The 20731-nt window shown below is 40.9% G+C and overlaps 1 protein-coding gene across 1 annotated transcript in view; it reads left to right on the top strand.

Annotated features, from left to right (window-relative positions):
- The window catches only part of LOC144792178 (tenascin-X-like), a 567777-nt gene that overhangs the window by 299302 nt on the left and 247744 nt on the right, over positions 1-20731 (top strand). Inside the window, exon 12 of the mRNA XM_078667078.1 lies at positions 11892-12146. Coding sequence (XP_078523204.1) covers positions 11892-12146 — 255 coding nt within the window. The remainder of the gene's footprint in view (positions 1-11891; positions 12147-20731) is intronic.

A 20731-nucleotide genomic window follows, 5' to 3' on the forward strand; every position in this document is an offset into this window, starting at 1 on the left:
TATATATATATATGTGTTTGCCACCAAGCACAGCGGCCGCTGTGCATATGCAACTCCAGTCCAGTAAGATCCGATGAATTCCACAAAACAGTACGTGTGCTCAAAGAAGATTTATTTCATTAAAGTTCCAGCATGTGATACACGACAAGTATGGAACAAAACCCAACGCGTTTCGACGATGAAACTCTCGCCTTGCTCACGGGTAACTCGTGTGTTGAAAACAAACAATTTAAATAAAGTTTAACCAGAGTGCATACGTGGTCAGTGTACCGGCCATGAACATAGACAAAGGACATAGTTGTGGTGACTATGGTGGCCATCTTTGCATGGTGTATGTAACAATATGAATTATCACGTACCAAGTGGATTAGCTTATCAACAAATAATAATAACACATTTCTACATGTGGTAATGGCGCACCAATGCAAGATAAACATAATCTCAAAGTACAAGCCCAGTGGCTAATACGAGACGACCCATCATGTGACACCCATGACCTTTTATGTAAATAGTGCTAACATTGATAGGTAATGATTAAATCAAAAAGAGACTAGCTCAAGTTACTTTAGGGGAGGGGGAAGACTCTGGTATGTTTTGTCACGGAGTGTGAACACCCAGCAGGTGTGTTCAAAAAGCCCTCACCCACCAACCTAGTTGGTGGCATGCTTCATCATCGGGCCCACCCAGTGGCACCTAGCGTGCCCCGGGTGTGCTTCAACGCCTGACTACAGCGGAGCTGGTATATTACTGAGTGTGCGGTGAAGATAGTTAAGGAAGTGATGTTAAAACGGCTGGACGGTGGTCCCAGTACCCGAAGGTAAAATTAGACTTTAATACCTGGGCCTCCGTCAGCGGTTAAAAATAAGGCAAGGGGATGTAAGGGGCGAGTTACGACCTCTCACATCCAATGGGTCAACATGTTTCAGCCAGTGCCTTATGACTAGACTGGCTTTCTTCAGGACCTAAAATAAGTGAGTGCAAATTACCTAGTGGGGGTGTAGGGGAGACTATGTGTCTACACGCCCTAAAGTGTATCTACGTGTGAGAGGGGGATTCCCTTCTCAAGACCACGCAAGTTTTTGCTCAGTCTGACCTCAAGGTTGGGAGGTGGCAAAGGCTTGACCAGTACTTCTGGGTTGAGCCTGCTCTGGACCTGTAGTGCCTCCTTCGCATACCGGTATGCGAAGGAGGCACTACAGGTCCAGAGCAGGCTCAACCCAGAAGTACTGGTCAAGCCTTTGCCACCTCCCAACCTTGAGGTCAGACTGAGCAAAAACTTGCGTGGTCTTGAGAAGGGAATCCCCCTCTCACACGTAGATACACTTTAGGGCGTGTAGACACATAGTCTCCCCTACACCCCCACTAGGTAATTTGCACTCACTTATTTTAGGTCCTGAAGAAAGCCAGTCTAGTCATAAGGCACTGGCTGAAACATGTTGACCCATTGGATGTGAGAGGTCGTAACTCGCCCCTTACATCCCCTTGCCTTATTTTTAACCGCTGACGGAGGCCCAGGTATTAAAGTCTAATTTTACCTTCGGGTACTGGGACCACCGTCCAGCCGTTTTAACATCACTTCCTTAACTATCTTCACCGCACACTCAGTAATATACCAGCTCCGCTGTAGTCAGGCGTTGAAGCACACCCGGGGCACGCTAGGTGCCACTGGGTGGGCCCGATGATGAAGCATGCCACCAACTAGGTTGGTGGGTGAGGGCTTTTTGAACACACCTGCTGGGTGTTCACACTCCGTGACAAAACATACCAGAGTCTTCCCCCTCCCCTAAAGTAACTTGAGCTAGTCTCTTTTTGATTTAATCATATATTAACCGGGGACATGGACTAGCTTTCTGGTCCTACCTCTCTCTCTTGATTACGCAACATTGATAGGTAGCCATACACAAGCGGCCATATTACCTAATAAAATTAGTAGGCTGTTGAGTTCCATCATCCATGAGGGGTCGTCTCGTATTAGCCACTGGGCTGCTTGACGGTCCTTCTGGTGTTGACTGGGAGCCAATTGAAGATCTTACTAAGCATGTGGAGCATGCTAAGGAATCGGAAGCAGGCTGATGAGACTGGGTTGGCTTGTTTCATTATAGATACATTGCTATTCAGGATGATGCCGATGTTGCTGGCATGGTTTCACAGGTCACCATTCGCCAATTCACATAATAAGTCGCAATGTATTTATTCTCCAATGTCAGTAGAGCAATCCAAGTTCAAAATTCTTGTGATCACTTTGTTCGTTGTGTTCGGATAGTGATGGGGGGGTGAGAGGCATGGGTTACTAATGGTAAAGAAATGAGGTAACAACCTCGGAGAACTAATAACTTTATATGGATCACCTATCAAAGTGATCACGAGAATTTTGAACTTTCTGAAAGGTCTCCATTAAGAATATCCATCCTTTTGGAATATAATACGCACCAGTTTTGAAAGAAGTATTGGTCCAGGTACTTCTGAGACCAACATAAGATTGGAGCATTTGATGATTGCCCTGAGGAAGCCCTATACGGGGCAAAACGCGTTGGCTGCACTTTGTGTGCACTGTTCCATCATATAAGGCCCAAGATTACATTAAAGGATTAAATCTATCATCAGCTGAAAAGTCCGGATCAATGTATCCATTGTGCATTTGTGCATTTTGAAATGTTCATGTTGCCTCTCTGTGCTGTTTTTTTCTTTTGAGCTTGAAGCTAATTTAAACAGCAGAATGTAAACAATGCACGATATATTATTTGTGTTTTGGGCCACTAAAAAAATATCACTATCACTCTCGCACGCACATTTTTCGTATTTGTATTTGTATTTGTAGGGGTATTTGTAAAGCGCGGCGGTCGCTCCGGAAGGAGCATCATGGCGCTAAGAATCCTTGATTACCGGTCTGGGGGCGGAGAGAAAATTAGATGGCTGCTTTAGCGAGATCATCGGGGAGGCTGAAGATCCACGTCTTAAGAACCTTTCTGAATGGTTTTTCTTGCGTTAATTGCCTGAGGTGTTTGGGCAGATTGTTCCATGCTTTGGTGGCCAAGTAGCTTAAGGTTTTGGCTCCCTTCCTCTTCAGATTATACTTAGCAGGCAGGATGAGGTTGTCCTGGGACGAACGGAGAGATCGCCTGGGGGTATAGTTGGGAAAACGTTTGTGGAGATATTTTGGACCGGATCTATTAAAAGCTCTGAAGGCGATGATTAGAATTTTAAATAAAATTCTCTTGTGAAGAGGTAGCCAGTGTAGGGATCGAAGGGCTGCGGAGATGGAGGCTCTACGGGGCAGTTTGAGTACGAGTCGAGCAGCTGTATTAAGCACGCTCTGGAGTTTCGCAAGAGTGCTCTTTTTTGCTCCTGCCAGTAAGCCGTTGCAGTAGTCTAGTCGTGAAATTATGAGGGCTACTGCTACACTCTTTCTGGCGTCGAGAGGGAGGAAGTTGAAGAACTTTTTTAAGGATCTTATTGTCCCGAAACATTTGCCGGCTACCGTCTTAGCATGTTGGTCAAAGGAGAGATCTGAGTCGAAAATGACGCCTAGATTCCTGGCCGTAGTTACAGTTTGGGGGGGGGCGATTGAGTCGTCTGGCCACCAGAGGGCTGGGCTGAAGGAGGTGTTCTTTCCAATTGGGATAATCTCCGTTTTATTAGAATTACATTTTAAATGATTTATGTTCATCCAATGGAAGACCTCCGTTAGGCAGTTCTTGAGGTTGAGTTCGGCGCTGGTGGAGCTACCATCTAGGGGCACGATGAGCTGGGTGTCATCGGCGTAGGAGGTAACAGGTATTCCAAAGGATTCTATCAGGGATAGGAGAGGAATGAGATAGATGTTGAAAAGGAGGGGACTTAGGATAGAACCCTGTGGGACGCCTGAGGAAATCGTTTTTTCTTTTGAATGGAAAGGGCCCAGAGCGACAGTCTGTGATCGGTCTGTAAGGAATGATTTTAACCAGGATAGAGCGTAGTCTGAAATCCCTATGTTCATCAGTCTACTGATGAGGATGGAATGGGAAATGGTGTCAAACGCCGCGGTCAGGTCAAGAAGGATGAGAATTGAATTTCTACGCTGATCTTGAAGCAGTTTGATCGTGTCTGATAGTTCTATCAGCGCTGTTTCCGTCGAATGTTTGGGACGGAAACCCGACTGCTGCGGGTGGAGTATGTTATTTGTTTCCAAGTGTTGTCTAAGTTCTTTATAGACCAGTTGTTCGGTTATTTTGCCTAGGGCAGGGAGTAGTGAGATCGGGCGCAGATTGGTCAAGTCAGATGGTGATTTATTGGCCTTTTTCATGAGAGGCTTGACAATTCCTTTCTTCCACCGGGGGGGGACTATTCCTGTGTTAAGCGACGAATTGACTATTTTGTTAATTATTGGGTTGATCACGTCGATGGTTTGGTGTAGAATTCTGGGGGGACAGGGGTCGGAGGGGGAGCCTGATTTGCAGGCCAGGATGACTTCTCTAGTTTGTGCTAGAGTTACAGGGGAGAACCTGCTCAAGCTTCCGGAAAAGGAGTCCGAGGGAGGGGGGAGTGAGGAGGAACAAAAAGGGGGGAAATTGCTTTGGATGGAAACAATTTTTTCTTCAAAATAGTCGGAGATTTTATCGCAGAGGTCCTGTGATGGGGGTATTTCAGGTTGCAGTGCTTTGGGCTGGGTGAATGACTTTACAATAGAAAACAAGGTCTTTTGTTTTTGATGGGATTCTTTAATGGCGTTCACATAATAGGACTTCTTAGCAGATTTGATACTCGAAAGATAGGCTTTTCTTGTTTGAGTATATAGGAGACGATCGTCAATGTCATAGGACTTACGCCATTTACGCTCTGCTTTCCTACATAGTAGGTGAGAGGTGGCAAGGTCGGGGGTAAACCAGGGGGCATTGATTTTGGATTTTTTATGAGAGTTGCCTTGACGTTTGGGGGGATTTCTGGTTTTCATTTCGTGTGTGAGCCAATTGTAAAAGAGGTCGGCGTCGATTTCTATATTTCCGGACAGGGTCGGGGTGTGGGATTGATCCATAGGTTTCAGAGTCAGGCTTTCTTGGACTTTTTTCCAATTGGTAGGGTTGGAGGGGCGAGAGTTAGTGTTATTGCGAGAGGGGGAACATACGCTATGGATGTGGAACAAAATCAAGCTGTGGTCAGTCCAGACTTGAGGGAGCGGGGGTAGGGTGATGAGGGAAGAGAGATTGGTGCATACAGCATCAAGGGTGTGCCCATGCAGGTGGGTAGGATGGGAGACTAGTTGTTTGAGATTGAACATTTCGAGTGTTTGGAGGAAATTGGTGGCTTGGGGATCCGATTTGGAGTCGAGATGTAGGTTGAAATCCCCGAGTAGGGTGAAGTGGGGGTATCGGAGAAGAAAGTGGCCCAGGGAGTCGCACAGTGAATCAAGAAAATCAGTGGCATTACCGGGCGGGCGGTAAATGAGGCCGCCAGAGAAGGAGGTTTGCTCGTTCAATTTGATTGAGAAACCTAGGCCTTCCGTGTTTTTTAGGGGCTCGAGGTTGAAGGAGTGGCATGGGAAGGTGTTCCTAATTATTATGGCGACACCTCCTCCTCTGCCTTTTGGTCTGTCCTGCCTAAAGAATGAGTAGCCATGAGGTAGGGAGGCAGCAATATCAGGATTGCTATCTTCTGTTAACCAAGTTTCGGTTATCATTAGGCAGTCTAGGTCCGAATCGCAGATGAGGTCGTGAATGTCTTGATTATGTTTGCACATAGAGCGTGCGTTAATCAGACCTCCTTTAAAAAGCGTTGGGGTGGTCTTGGGATGCAATAGGGGGGTGGGTATAGAGGCTGGAGGATTAGTGGGCGTCCAGTTGCAACTTTTACAGCTGATAGTGTCCGCAGGCTTTGTTAGATCGAGTATACAGGGGCAGTGTTTGCCACCCTGTAGTCGATAGAGGTCTTCAGGGAGGTACTTAATGATGGTTGGGGTTTGCGCAGAGTTTCGTGCGCTAGGCGCGGTCTTGGCGCGGACGGGCGCAGACGGGCTTGCCTTAGGCGCGCCTTCGGCGCGCAGACGGCGCTCCCGCTGCGCTCGTCCGCTGCGCTTGGTTGGTCGACACATTTGTAGTGGTCGGTGGGCGTGGCGTCGCAGTGGGCGTGGCTCCGCCTTTTGGCGCGCTGGCGCTGTTGTGATTTCCTGAAGGTGGGGGTTTGTTGTGAGCGCGAAGCGGCAGCGCTTCAACCCAGGTGAGACAGGTTGTTGTTGTGAGTTTAAAAACAGATATTTTGTGACAGTTTTAAAAATAAATGCAGATAGAGCTAAGCCTCCGGCTTTCCGCCTCAGAGGAGATCAAGAATGGCTTACGTTGCGCTTTCCTAGCGTTTTTGTAGTGGTCGGTGGGCGTGGCCTCGCAGTGGGCGTGGCTCCGCCTTTTGGCGCGCTGGCGCTGTTGTGATTTCCTGAAGGTGGGGGTTTGTTGTGAGCGCGAAGCGGCAGCGCTTCAACCCAGGTGAGACAGGTTGTTGTTGTGAGTTTAAAAACAGATATTTTGTGACAGTTTTAAAAATAAATGCAGATAGAGCTAAGCCTCCGGCTTTCCGCCTCAGAGGAGATCAAGAATGCGTGCACCATGTGCCCCTTTCATGTAATTCACACTAGTGCAGCCACAGCTATCTTCTCACTGCCTGGCCACTTCATCGTTTAGCAAAGGGATGAATTAGCGCTGTTTCTGTTTGAAGTAATCGGTAGCTGCTTAACTTGGGAATTTCTCAGGAGGCTGGAATAGAGAGCGTTGGTTTGCTGATGCCTTGAACTTTCATCACCACTTTTTCTCACAGTTTACCAGATTGGAAGCTTGGGATGGTTAGAGGAGACTGAAATGTTTTGTTTATGTCCAAATGGAGAAATGCTAAACAAAACCAGACATTGATTGGTGAAGAACAACTTAGAGGACCTTATTAAGCAGGAAATTAAATATGAGCAGCAATTGCAAAAAGTGCTCAACTGCAGCTCTTGTCTATGAAGTATTGGTGCCGCTCACCTTATATATAATATCACAAAGAATCAGGTCTTGTTCTCTGTGGTGGGGCCAAGGCTGCTGCTGTATTTAGGGAGCAGTGGTTGCGAGACATTACGTTATGATCGGATATTGCAACTGCGAGCCTTTGTTCCTGCGAGTGCATTGCATTGATTGATGCTTCTATTTTAGAGAGTCTGGTCCGGTTGCAGCTAGGGAGAAAGGGTGGGGCAGCCAGGTGTGAGTAAGTGACATTCCAGAATAAGCATAATCAAAAAGGAACATCAGGGCTTTAATTTCAGAGTTTACCTGGGTCTGCTCGCTGCCAGCACTGGACTCCAGACAGGAGCTCTGTCCTGCGCATGGCTCTCGACCAACTACCGGGCTCCTGCAGGGTTTCTGTATGTCAGATCCTGACAACCTGTCTGTACAGGAGTTTATGGGGCCTTGATGGGCTTCCTGTGGGCCAGAGATGTGGAGGTGAAATGTCATGGGTGTGTGGTGCTCAGTCTCCCACCTCTCTGGGTGGATGTGTAGTGTTTTCAGATTTACTCCCCTGTTGGTGACAGGCACCTCCTCAGGACCTTGCTGTGCCATGCGGCTAGTGACTGACCCTCAGCCACAGGTGCTCAGTACAGGGTATAGACTGTCCTGTCATGCATCCTTATGGCCATGCACATAGCTCATTTCCTGACCTTTCAACGTGGAGATTTTGATTCTAACCCTTTATGGCATGTTCAACAATACTAGTTCTGGATGTGGGTGGGTGGAGTCAGTGGAGTGAGCGGGTGGAGCCAGGGGGTGTGGGTGTGGCCTCCTTTAAAAATGTGAGCACCTGCACTTAATATTTTACAAATTAAGCACTGCTTGAACTATAGGTGCAACTGTGCCTGCGTAGGCAATAGGCAGCACACAGTGTGCCAGTGTGTGGACAGAGCACAAATGCTCCTCATCATTTTAAATATTGAGGGCCTCATTTATGAGGCTGTGCGTCACTTTTACGCCGCCGGTTGGTCACCGGCGGTGGAAAACATGCCTCCTGTTGCGCTCTATTTACAAAGTGACGCATCTAAGCAGATGCGTCACTTTGTAAACCCCTGCGCTACATTATACCTGCGTCAGGTATATTGTATGCAGAGGGGGCGTTCCCCCGCAAAAAGCCTCGTAATAGTGACGCAGTGAAATCTATGAGATTTCACTGTGTCACTTCTAGGACGCCGTTGCGTCAAAATCTTGCACCTGCCTCACAGCAGGCGTAAGACTGACGCAGGCCCTTTCACATGGGGCTTTCCCAATGTGAAAGGATGCATTGCTGGAGTTGCGTCACTTTTGTGACACACTCCAGCAATGCGTGACTTTTGCGCCATACATATACGTCAGAAATACTGACGTATCTGTAACTCCTTGCGACATGATGCGTCATACTGTAAATATGACGCATCAGGTATGTCGCAAGGAGTGGACACTGAGTAGTGACGCATCGCTGCTTTCATGCAGCGATGCGTCATTTCTCATAAATGAGTGTTTGAGTATTTCTGCTCTCTGCGTTTCACACAATGCAGCATAGGTAATCAAGTTCCCTTGCTGTGTTGCCTTGTGTAAAATAATAGTAAATATGCAGTTTAGTCTCTGATATAGAGTAAAAAATCCTCAGCGCAGCAAGACAAGGCAGTAGGCTGTGACTAAAATGTACTTCATAACATTATAAAGTTCCTGGACAAGATCGTAAACTTTTGTCGGGAAAGCTTTGAGTGGAAGAAATTTTCATTTTAGACCCACAGAAGGTTCTTCCCTGATTGGATACTTTTGTCACCTTCCTCCAGTGAAGGTCTCTTTGTTCAGAGTTTGTCAGATTTTTGGATAACTTCCAATGGGTCCAGGTTGCAAGCTGTAGCTGAAGAGGAATCCACACTGCTGGACAACTTCTCTGTGAGGCCCCTGAAATGATTTTGGAGCTGCGAAAAAGCTCCCAGCAGGAGCATCTTCAATTTTTGACCCAGCAGCAATGCACTTTTATCGGATTGGCCTAGCAGGTTGATCCTAGTCCTCCAGAAGTCTTAAAACCTAAAAAGGTTCTAAGTAACACATTTCAGGAATTGTTACAAGGAGTACACTTTGATACAGCCCAGTGTCCCCGGACCTCAGGAACAGCCCTTTGGGGTCAAGAATCACTCCAGCAAAAGCCACCAGCATGGTCTAGGGCAGGTCCAGCTGCAGGAAAGGCCTCTCCAGCTTGTTGTGTACCTGTATTTTGAACCTTAGGTCAGCCTTAACACCCTTGGACTCCTTTTCTCTATTCTGGGTGCAACAGGAAGAGCATGTTCAGTCTTCTAGGTACTTCTCAGGTCTCAGACAGTAGGTTGAGTCCTCTTCTGATCTTCTACAGTTCTAGTAGTGTTCTTAGAAGGGTACTGTAGATGCCATATTTATGCCTAGTACCGGCCGGTGGGTGGAACCTCCCTAACCACTTTAGCAGGATGTCCTGTGTGCAGTGATGCAAAAACCCCACAGTATCATTCTCTCTAACTTAAACCAAGATGCATAACCTTTCCTCCCCTACTCAAAGCAAATGTGCCTACCCAGATGTGTGCCTATAGAAATGAGAATCCACTTGTAGCAAAGGGGAGGAACAGTTGGAGACCTTATCTCTTAGTCCGGCCATCCTCCAATGCCACCCAAAACCTAGAAAATAAAAAAACACCACTGAAACAGATGTAGGACTAGACACAAGCACACCAAGACAAAAACAGATGCAAATACAGGCTAGTGTGTGCTTCTTGTAGAGGATGAGACCCTAGGAGCTTGTGGGCAGCAAGACGAAGACAATCTGAGAGGCAAATAGAGTTAGATAAAGAAGTATGAGAAGAATGCTTGCACAGAACCATTGCCCCTCCTTACCACTTCACGGACCCGAGAAGGCCCGGCCCCCGCCATTCTTCCAGAGGAGCATGGCTGATACAGGTGGGTGCAAGGTTACGAGGCTGGCTGCAGGTAGAGAAAAGCAAATGGACAAGAAAAACTAGCATATCTAAAAAACTAAAATAAAAAAATGAGAGGAAAAACTAAGAAAGTTTTGAAGAGCCTGCAATTAAGGAAATACATAAGGAGAACAACAAGAGCGCAGCTGTCCTTTCCATATCGCTACTACCATTGAATTGATTTTCTTCTCCTTCTTTATTTTCTACTGTATTTTATGCGGAAAACCTAAATTCCTTATTCCCTTCCTTAGTAGTCAAAAAACTGTGTAATTTAATTTCAGAAAACATTTCAGAGTAAAACCTCATTACATGAATACAGGAAGTAAAGGGAATTAATATAGAGCTGCATCATGAGTTCAAATTAAAGTAGTGGAGTATGAACGGAATGAAGATCAAGATAGGAACATTAAGAGAAAAAACTGGAAGATTAGGAAGGCTAGCTACTGAATTCAAGGAACTGACTACTTACCTGCAGCCATTCTTTTTTCAAGAGGTTTCAGTCAGACAACAATAGCACCTGTAAATAAAAGGGAAGTCAAACTTTTATGGAACCAGGAATGAGAAAAGTCTGGACTGTGCCAAGTATATTGGGCTGAGCAAATTACCTGTAATAAAAATAAAAGAAAGGCAAAATAAACCTGATAACTTTCTCTCAACTGTGCATTACTAACTGGGACCCTGTCCTTTCCCACACAACCCAAACTCACATCTAGAAACACTTTTCCTCTGTGATCAGCCTAAAGCAGCTATGGTGGCAGCTCTTCTCCTGCTAAGATTGATGCCTGTCTGACTGGGGGTATGTGGGAAGGGTCTACGAAGGTGTCTGATAACATTTGCCTGTGACAAGGTAGGCTCATTGAAATTACTCACGATCTTGGCAATTGTCCTGTGTCAAGGGAAAAACAACAGTTCTGCACTCTTAAGCCTTTTCATGACCTCAAAGAAGTTTTAGCACCTCATTGAGGGTGCAATTCAGCTGCCAGGTGAAAGTGGAGCTCATGCAAAATGGGCCTTCAGAGGTTTCAGCAGGGAAATGGTAACATTCTAAAAATGACCCTTTCCTTTAATAGTTAGAACAAATATAAATGTACCATTACATTAGCTTTTGAATGATTATTAAAAAGAGCCTTTGAATCATATGTCTAGCTGTTTTCTAACCAAAATTAGCATTATAGCATGTAATAATATGAACTAGTGTTTTCCAATGAAACATCCAGCTTTGCGAAAGTTAAATTGTTTTGGGGGCTTTTGTAAGATTATGCTGAACATTTACATGTCCTACTTTTAAATATCATGCACCCTGCCTTATATGCAAAAAGATTTACTTGGATGTGACTTACAACTATTCGAAAGAGAAGTCCTATCAAAAGGGTTATTTTGACAGGTCACATTTGCAGTTAGTTTTAAAACTGCACATTCAGGCTACATGGACAGGTCTGTAGTAGTTTTTACACTCTCTCTATGTAGTGGATGGCACCCAAGATACTGCAGTCCGCTAGTGACATTTAATTCACAGGCCTTTCTACACTTTGCACCATATACTAGGGACTTACAGGTAAGTCAAATATGCCACTATGGGGTATGCCAAATGTTTTCATGTTGAGAAGGCAGTACAACACTTTACCACTGGTTAACAGGGGTATTGTGACAAGAGTTCTACAGCTAGCCAATACAAGGGTTGATCAAACAGGCAAAAACTCCAAGATGACCCTGTAGAACGTGCAATTTTCTAACAGGCTGGTAATTCCTATTGCCTTTTTTATGAGCAAATACCTTCACAGTTAATCACATTTAATGCAAGCAATAAAGATCAGTTAATGTCCTCAAGGCATTATCTACTACAAGCATCCTATTACGTTTTAATTATATTTTCTATGATATTTCTGTTAGAAAAAAAACATACAGTTCTTTACATAATTTATTTTAGAGTAACTCAAATTCTTTTTTCTTTCAGTACCCAATGTAACCAACAATCTAAGCATCACATCTGTTTCTATTGATTCAATTTGTCTCAGTTGGCAACCACCGTATGGCAACAAAAGCTACTATTTGATACACGTGGCAGGAAATCCTGCATCAAATGTGACAGTATTCACTGAATATGCATCAATCACAAACTTAATACCTGGGAACCACTACACATTTGTAGTCTCAGCTGTGTCTGGAAGTGGCCTATTGGGAGCGAGCAGTGTGATATCACAATACACAGGTGAGCATGTTATATATGAAATAAATTAACCATTATAGTTGGTCATTTTAGATGCAAGCTTTAAAAACTGGAAACAAAATTCAGACCGTTGCCATTAGTCAACTTGGTTCAACCGAATAGGTGCACCATTGATGGGAATATGTATTCTTTCCTCATCGAGCCGTGCTAGGCCTTGAATTCCCAGCATGTTCAGGCAGAACTTAAGTCATCGGGTATTGGCACACTTACTGTTCCATTGATTTCTATAGGTGTTTCACACTCACAACAAATTACTTGTATATGCGTAGATAGCTGGACTTGATCATAGGGAACCTCATTACTATGGCAGGCTCTATTCACAATATAATTGCTGTATTTTTTAATCTTCTCTTGATAGTTTTGCTGTTATTGCCTGTGTGGAAATGTATTTGGTGAAGGGGAGTACACTCCGCCAGAGTGTTCCTGAAAGCCCACATTGGGGCCATGTGACACCTTGGCAAATTCCCTTTTGTATAATACATGAGGAATTTACTCCTACTGTGGGTGTTTAACTATGTGTGTTACTTATGAGTGTCACATTCTCACTCTGCATGTGACTCTTTGCACTCAGCATAATTATGGACCACACTCATTATCACAATGGTCAGGATTATTCTCTGGTTCTCACATGCCACAGTGACCATGATTTTGACCCCACACCTAGGGCATAATTATGAGTTGGCAGTCCGAGGACCGCCGAACTGAAGGTGCCACAGCAGTGGCAGTTAGGCCGCTGCTGAATGGCAGTCCGATTGCCTGATTACAACATGGGCGGTCAGACTGCCATGGCACCCCCACAACCACCAGGGATCCGAGATCCCTGGCAGTGGTGCGGCAGTCTGAGGGCCGCAATATGCTTGCTGGTGCCCTGCAGCATCACCAAGCATATGATGACTTTCCACCTGCCAGCGGTCTCATGGAGGTGCTTATTCCATGAAACCGCTGGCAGTGAGGAAAGAAAGGTGGCCCTAAAGGGCCCCCTCATGGCCCTGTGCATGGGGGTGCATGCAGGGGGCCACATGTTGTGCCCCCGTGTGCATTTATCCCATGCCTGCACCGTACGCACTTAACAGTCTATGCTATGCGACAACATGCACTGGAGGTCCAGCGGGGTGCAGTTTAAAGCTCACATAGGAGCCTTTTAACTGGGCACACTGCCTGAAGGCACTGTTCTCCCACCAGTTCACAGTAATACTTGTAGTCTGTCAGGTGGACGGGCAGTAGCGCTGGTTGGGTATTTGGGAGCAGGGCAGTGTGTGGCATCCCACTCCCACACTGCAAAACTTGAAATCGAGCCCATGGTGTTCATTCAAAGCCACTAATAAAAAATTCTCCATGGTTCTGTCACAGTGACCACAACATGGAAGTTTTTGCATTAATTCTCCCCCACTAGAGATTCCTTAAATGTATATTATAAACTAAATTGATTTTTGATTTTTTCCTTTCTCTCTCTATAGTTTTGCTTTTCCTCACCCTTCCCCTTCTCTTTTGATTTGACAGGTTCTTATATTTATTCTTTTTCTTCTCATATTTTTTATGTATACTGGTAAACATTGTATTATGTTGATGATGATCTCTAAATTTGAGAGGATTGAAACGTTGTTGACCTAAACTCTCTGGCCCATCTGATTAATGGGTGCAGCAGTGTTGTGTTTTACTGAGTTGTGACTTTGCTTCTGTGTATTATTTGTCACTCACTGTATTGCCTGTGTGTTTTTTTTTATTCCTGTATATATGTGCTTCGTAGAAGTAACCACCACTACAGATTATTTCCAATTTTCTGTATTCATAAAATGTCATTTTAAAACTTGATTGGACACTCCCTGGGCATTATTTATGCTCCCAGTGCATTATATTTTTCTAATAGCCATTTAAGGCCTCAGTTCCTTATAGCATAGAGTATTCAGACAAAATATCGAGAAAGATATCGAGGAGGAGAAATATTGAGTTTTAAATATCGTGATGCACAAATATTGTGTGCAAAAATATCATTGACAAGACTTTAGATTTTAAGGTAAGTACTATTAATGTTAAAAATATATATGTAGTTAATAATGATTTTAAAGATATCTATGTTGTTAATATCATTTCCAAAAATATGTTTGTTAATAATATTATCTTTAAACTATTTTTATGTATTATAGTATATATTTTTCTTGTATCAGTTAATAACTGTTTGTATAATATTTTCTTATACCGTTTGCACATTTTTTGTTGTTTTTTAAATTGAATATAATAGTTTATTTGTATTTTTAGTGCCACAGTGGGTGGTGTGGTTTATAAGAGAATAGAGTGTCAAGTAAATTAAGGATAGTCATGAATTAATTTTTAAATAATATTAAATAGTTCATAATTATGTTATTAGTGTTATAATTTTTTCTACTACGTTCGGTTTTAGATATGGATTGTGGTTTTTTTATGGGTATAGGGTGAGAAGTAATGTAATTATAATTATTTAATAATTATTATTTAATTATTATTCATTATTTAATTGATAATTAATTATGTACACAGTGTATTTTTTTTAATTAATTTGTTTGGTGTGGGTAGTGGTTTTTATATAGGTAAAGGGTGTGAAGGAAAATCATTGTATAATTAATGTTAATTATTAATAATTATTTACTTAATAATTAATTATGTAAATTATGCAATTACATTTTGTTTTCAGGTTATATATTAGTAGTGCATTGTTGTTGGGATATAGAGAGGGAAGTTAATGAAATATAATTATTTTATCATTAGTTAATTACTATTAATCGTTTCATTGATAATTAATAATGAAAAATTTGTAATTACAAATATTTTAAGAAATATTTTAGGTGTTTTTGTTTACTTTGTAGAGGTTTAGGGTGGGAAGTTACTTAAGTAATAATAAATGTGAATAATGTTTATTTATTGTTTAAAAAATATATTATTTATTATGTTGTGTGTTAATTGTGCTATGCATTTTATTTGTAACGTATGTCAAGGGGCCCATTATGATGTCGGTCGGATTGCCCCCGCCCGACATTTGCATTTGTTTTCCCCCGCCATACTAATATAAGACCGTCTGCCGCTTTTCTGCTCCGGTCGCCTTGCGGCCGGGGTGGAAAAGGAATAATATGGTGGCGGTGTCTATCAGACACCGCCAGCCATAGTATGATGGGCAATTGTGGATGCCTTTCCGTGGCGGCAATGCCGCCACGGAAAGGCATGCGGAGAATCCCTGCGGGGGCCCGTTGCGGGTCCCCAGGGACTCCAGGGGGTGGGGGTGCACATGGGGGGTACCTATGGTACCCCCCAGCAGTTCCATGCACAGCATGGCAGGCATCACGCGGTGCCTGCCATGCTGTGCATGGAAGTGCACAGCATGCTTTCCTGCCGTTGTGGCGGGCGGTGCTAAGTGCACCGCCTGCCACAATGGTAGGAATGCGGGATGCTGCAGACGGGACCCCCACCCATATGGCGGGAGGTCCCTACTACCACAAGGATGGTGGGCGGGCAAAGTCCGCCCGCCATCCTAATGAGGCCCCATGTTTGTTGATTGTTATGATTGTGAAAATATAGTGTGGCATTTTAATCCTATTATTATTACTTATTTTTTATTTAAAATAGTTATTAAACAATGTAATAAATATGTAATTTGTTTTCATTAAAAAAAAATATATATATATATAAATATTTATATTTTGTTGTTATTTAGTATAGTTGTTATTTATTTGAAGTGAACCACTCTCTCTCTCCACTGTTGCACTGACTGGAGTGGGAATAGTAAATTGTTACCCCTCCTTTGTCTAACCCTTTCTCTACTGTTGCACTGACTGGAGTGGGAATAGTAAATGTTACCCCTCTGCAATCTAACACTTTCCCTACTGTAACAAAGAGTGGATTAGGAATAGTAAATGTTACCCTTCCTGAGTACAATGCTTTCCCTACTGTTTCACCGACTGGAGTTGGAATAGTAAATTTTACCCTTCTGCAATGCAACACTTTCCCTACTAAGTACAATGCTTTTCGTACAGTTAGAGAGATTGGAGTGGGAATAATATATGCATTTTCCATACAATTTTATAGATGTGTTTATATTATTTAAGTTTATTCTATCATGATGTTTCTCTGTATTCAATAGTATATTATTTTTAAATATTTATGTTTGTAATATATAATATATTTTTTGTAAAATTAACTTTTTTCTATTGTTTACTTTTATATATGTAATGAAATTGGTACTTTTTCGAATTTTTTCATATATTTGTTATAGTTTAAATGTATTGTGTGTGTGTATGTATATATTTTCCTTTTTTAAATATGTGTTATATTTTTGAAGTATACAGAAATAGGTAATTATAATATAAATTATAATTATTATTTTAATATTATTTTAAAATTATATATGTTGAAATAAACAGACAAAGATATGAGTTTCTTAAATAGTATAATAGGTAAAAATAATTTTCAAATATTTTGAAATATGTATTATTTTATATTACTGTTTAATGTTAATATATTTAATGTTTACTATGTTTAACTATGTTTATAATAAAAGGTGATATTTTTGTCTTCGCTATTAGTGTATAACACTATTTTTTTCATGATTTTTGTTATTTACATTATAAGGATAGATAACAATACTTTTGGGTTCAATATTTTTGACACAATATTTATGTCCCACGATATTTGTGATTTTGACATTTTGGAGGTGAACCATAATATAGTACTACCTTTGGTCCCTACACATCCTTACGTGATCCCTTGTATTTGTAAAACAACTCCTCTAGACTCTGCACTGGACCTCTGCACAGGAGAAGAAAGGTTCTGCCATGTTGGGTTTAGGTATACAGGGGCACTGTAGGGCTGTTTGCGGTAGGACACACAAGAATTCCTGTGGGTCGGGTTACCCCACTAAAGGTTTTCTCAATTGGTTTGGGAGGGGTCAGGAGTCAGCCTCATGCATGGGCCAGTGCCATGCACAAATGTGGCACCCCAGTCACCCTCTCCAGAATGTTACTGGGCCTGTGGAAGACAGACGAATGACAATACCTGCTGTTGAAAACTGTAAGGAGAACAAAAGAGCTGGACCTGCTCCCACGTGTCCACTAGACAAAAAAGTAGGCTCCAAGGGTCAGTTGGCTTACAACCTACAAAGCTACAGGTTCATCAAAGCCAAAACAAGTCCATCTTTCTTGAAGATCCCAGTTGACCAGTCCACACCGGACCTGCTCTGGACCCTGGTGGTGACTCCTGTGGAGTGGAGTGAGACTTGATCCTAAGTACTGTTCCTGAGGTCATGGAACACTTGGCTGGTGTCAGAGTGTACCCCTTCTGCCTAATACTAATATTGGGGGACTTTGAAACTTTTTGTTAACTTTTTGCTCGGAGAACCATTGAGGGACTGGGAACAACCTGCTATCTGAGATGCCAGGGGAATATAACCAGTTGGCCTCACTTTTCCGTAGTTCCCATACATTCTTCTCTTGGAAACAGAATCTGCCAACACCATGTCCTCCTTGGTTCCCATCTGCAGTTTCATTGGTACTGCTATGGGAGGAGACTCAATTGATGCCTGAGATCCCTGTGGCTCAAAGACTTAAACATCTCCAAAGGAGGTCTTTGTGCCTAAACCAACAATGTTGCTGAGGTTCCTCTCTATGCCCAAATATGCTGACACCAAATTCCACTGCTTTTCTCTACAGAAGACTGTGAATATTAGGAGGTACCTTTACCATGGGACCATGTATCTGACCCGCGCTCTATCGTGGTTGACCTTAAACCTTATCCTTGTCATAGTCAAGCTCAACCAGATGACCCTGGTTGGCGCTTGACTCTAATTGGTGCTATTTTCATTTAATCAATTGAATAGGATTTATAGAGAGGGGCTAATCACCCAGGAGGGTATCCAGGCATTGATTACAGATCACTGACACAATATCGACGGAAAAAATATCGACCTACACAAAAATCGACTTTGGAATATCGGAAGCAAGAATATCGACAGCCTATGTACAACATGGTAAGTCCAAAAATATCGAAACAAAAATATTGAAGTTAAAAATATCGTAATTAAAAATATTGGTTATTTTTTCATTAAAAAAAGTGTAAAATAAAGTAAATAATACTTATAAACCAAATAAACATAGTTAAACATATTTACTAATGTGTAAAATTAATAAATAATACATATACAATAATATAACATTAATTAAACATATACATAAAAAATATAATATATACTTACCTCATAATACGTTTTAATAATTATTTTAATAACTTATAAATTAGTAAAAAGTATTATACATTACAAATACATCTACACACATAAAACAATAACATAAATAAAAAGTAAATAATTATATTTAATAAATGTAATACATTAAAAAAATCTAATATGATTTCAATATTTTTTTAATTAATAATATACTACATTAGCAAAAATAATATTACAAATATTAAATAGCTAAATAAATAAAACTACTATTCAAAGTCCCAAAAAAACGACAGTAATGATAACATTAGATAGCATAACACTTAAAATTACTATTCCAACTACAGAAAATGCAACAGTGGGGAAAGCGTTGGATAGCGAAGGGATAAAAATTACTATTCCAACTCCAGAGGAGGCAACAGTAGGGAAAGCGTTGGATAGCGTAGGGTAAAAATTACTATTCCAACTGCAGAGGGTGTTACAGTAGGGAAAGCGTTGGATAGCGTAATGGTAAAAATCACTATTCCAATTCCAGAGGGGGCAACAGTAGAGAAAGCGTTGGATAGTGTAGAGGTAAAAATTATTATTCCAACTCCAGAGGGTGCTACAGTAGGGAAAGGGTTGGATAGCGTAGGGGTAAAAATTAATATTCCAACTCCAGAGGGTGCTACAGAAGGGAAAGCGTTGGATAGCGTAGGGGTAAAAATTACTATATCAACTCAAGAGGGGGCAACAGTAGGGAAAGCGTTGGATAGCGTAGGGGTAAAAATTACTATTCAAGCATTGGGTAGCGTAGAGGTAAAAATTAATATTCCAACTCCAGAGGGTGCTACAGAAGGGAAAGCGTTGGATAGCGTAGGGGTAAAAATTAGTATATCAACTCCAGAGGGGGCAACAGTAGGGAAAGCGTTGGATAGCGTAGGGGTAAAAATTACTATTCCAACTCCAGAGGGTGCTACAGTAGGGAAAGCGTTGGATAGAATAGAGGTAAGAATTATTAGTCCATCTCCAGAGGGTGAAACACTAGGGACAACATTGGATAGCAAGGGGCTAAAAATTACTATTCCAACTCCAAAGGGTGCTAATGTCAGGAAAGCATTGGATAGCGTAGGGGTCAAAATTACTATTCCAACTCCAAAGGGTGCTACAGTAGGGAAAGCATTGGATAGCGTAGGTGTTAGAATTACTATTCCAACTCCACAGAGTGCAACAGTAGGGAAAGCGTTGGATAGTGTAGGTGTAAAAATTACTATTCCAACTCCAGAGAGTGAAACAGTGGGGAAAACATTGGATAGCGTAGAATTTAAATATAACATACTTATAAAAAAAATTGTATTTAAAATATTAAATAATTAAATGTTTTAATAACTCTACATTATTTACAAATACCCATTAATAATTATTAAAAACATAATTACAATTGAATAATTAATTAACAATAAATTAACAATAAATACCAATAAATATTAATTAATAAATATTAGTCACCAAATAATAAATATTGAACAATAAAATATTTTTCATTACAATTGTTTTTAATTATTTAAAATTAATTAAAAATTAAAAATGTTTAAACAATAAAATTATTTTTCATACCCAGTAATACTTTTTATGAAACATTGATTACCAATTAATTAAAAATAATTTCCAATGAATAAAAAATAATTACAAATTAAAAACATTAATTGCCAATTAACAAATTTAATTACCAAATAAAAAATGTATTACCAATTAAAACAATTATTTACCAATTAAAAACATTAATTACCAATTAAAAAAATAATTACAAAATAAAACAATTATTTACCAATTAAAACATTAATTACCAATTAAAAACATTAATTACCAATTAAAAAAAATAATTATCAAATACAAAAATTATTTGCCAATTAATAATTAATTTAAAATGAAATATATACCCATTCCAATAAATAAAAATAAATCATTAATTAATTATAATTAAATTACTTCCCACCCAATTCCCCTATAAACCCACAACCCACTACAGAAATGAACACAAACATTATTTAAAATGAATTTAAAATTCCTAAAAATTAATAATTAATTTAGTATATTTAAAATACTTCTCACCCTATTCCCCTATAAACCCACAACCCGCTCCGGTACTAAAACATAAAATTTACTTAAAAATAACATTATTAATATATACATAAATAATACACATATAATTTAAAACAAGTAAAATACTTAACAACAAAAAATATTACACATTCACAATAAAATACATAACAATAATACAAATATGCATATTAGTAACTTCGATATTACTTACATCGATATACAAAAATCGATATTACTTACCTTAGGGTCGATATTTTGTCCAACGATATTCTTGACCTCGATATTATGTACCTTCGATATTTCC

The sequence above is a fragment of the Lissotriton helveticus genome, chromosome 11 (genome assembly GCF_964261635.1).
Source record: "Lissotriton helveticus chromosome 11, aLisHel1.1, whole genome shotgun sequence".
In the NCBI taxonomy this organism is placed as follows: domain Eukaryota; kingdom Metazoa; phylum Chordata; class Amphibia; order Caudata; family Salamandridae; genus Lissotriton; species Lissotriton helveticus.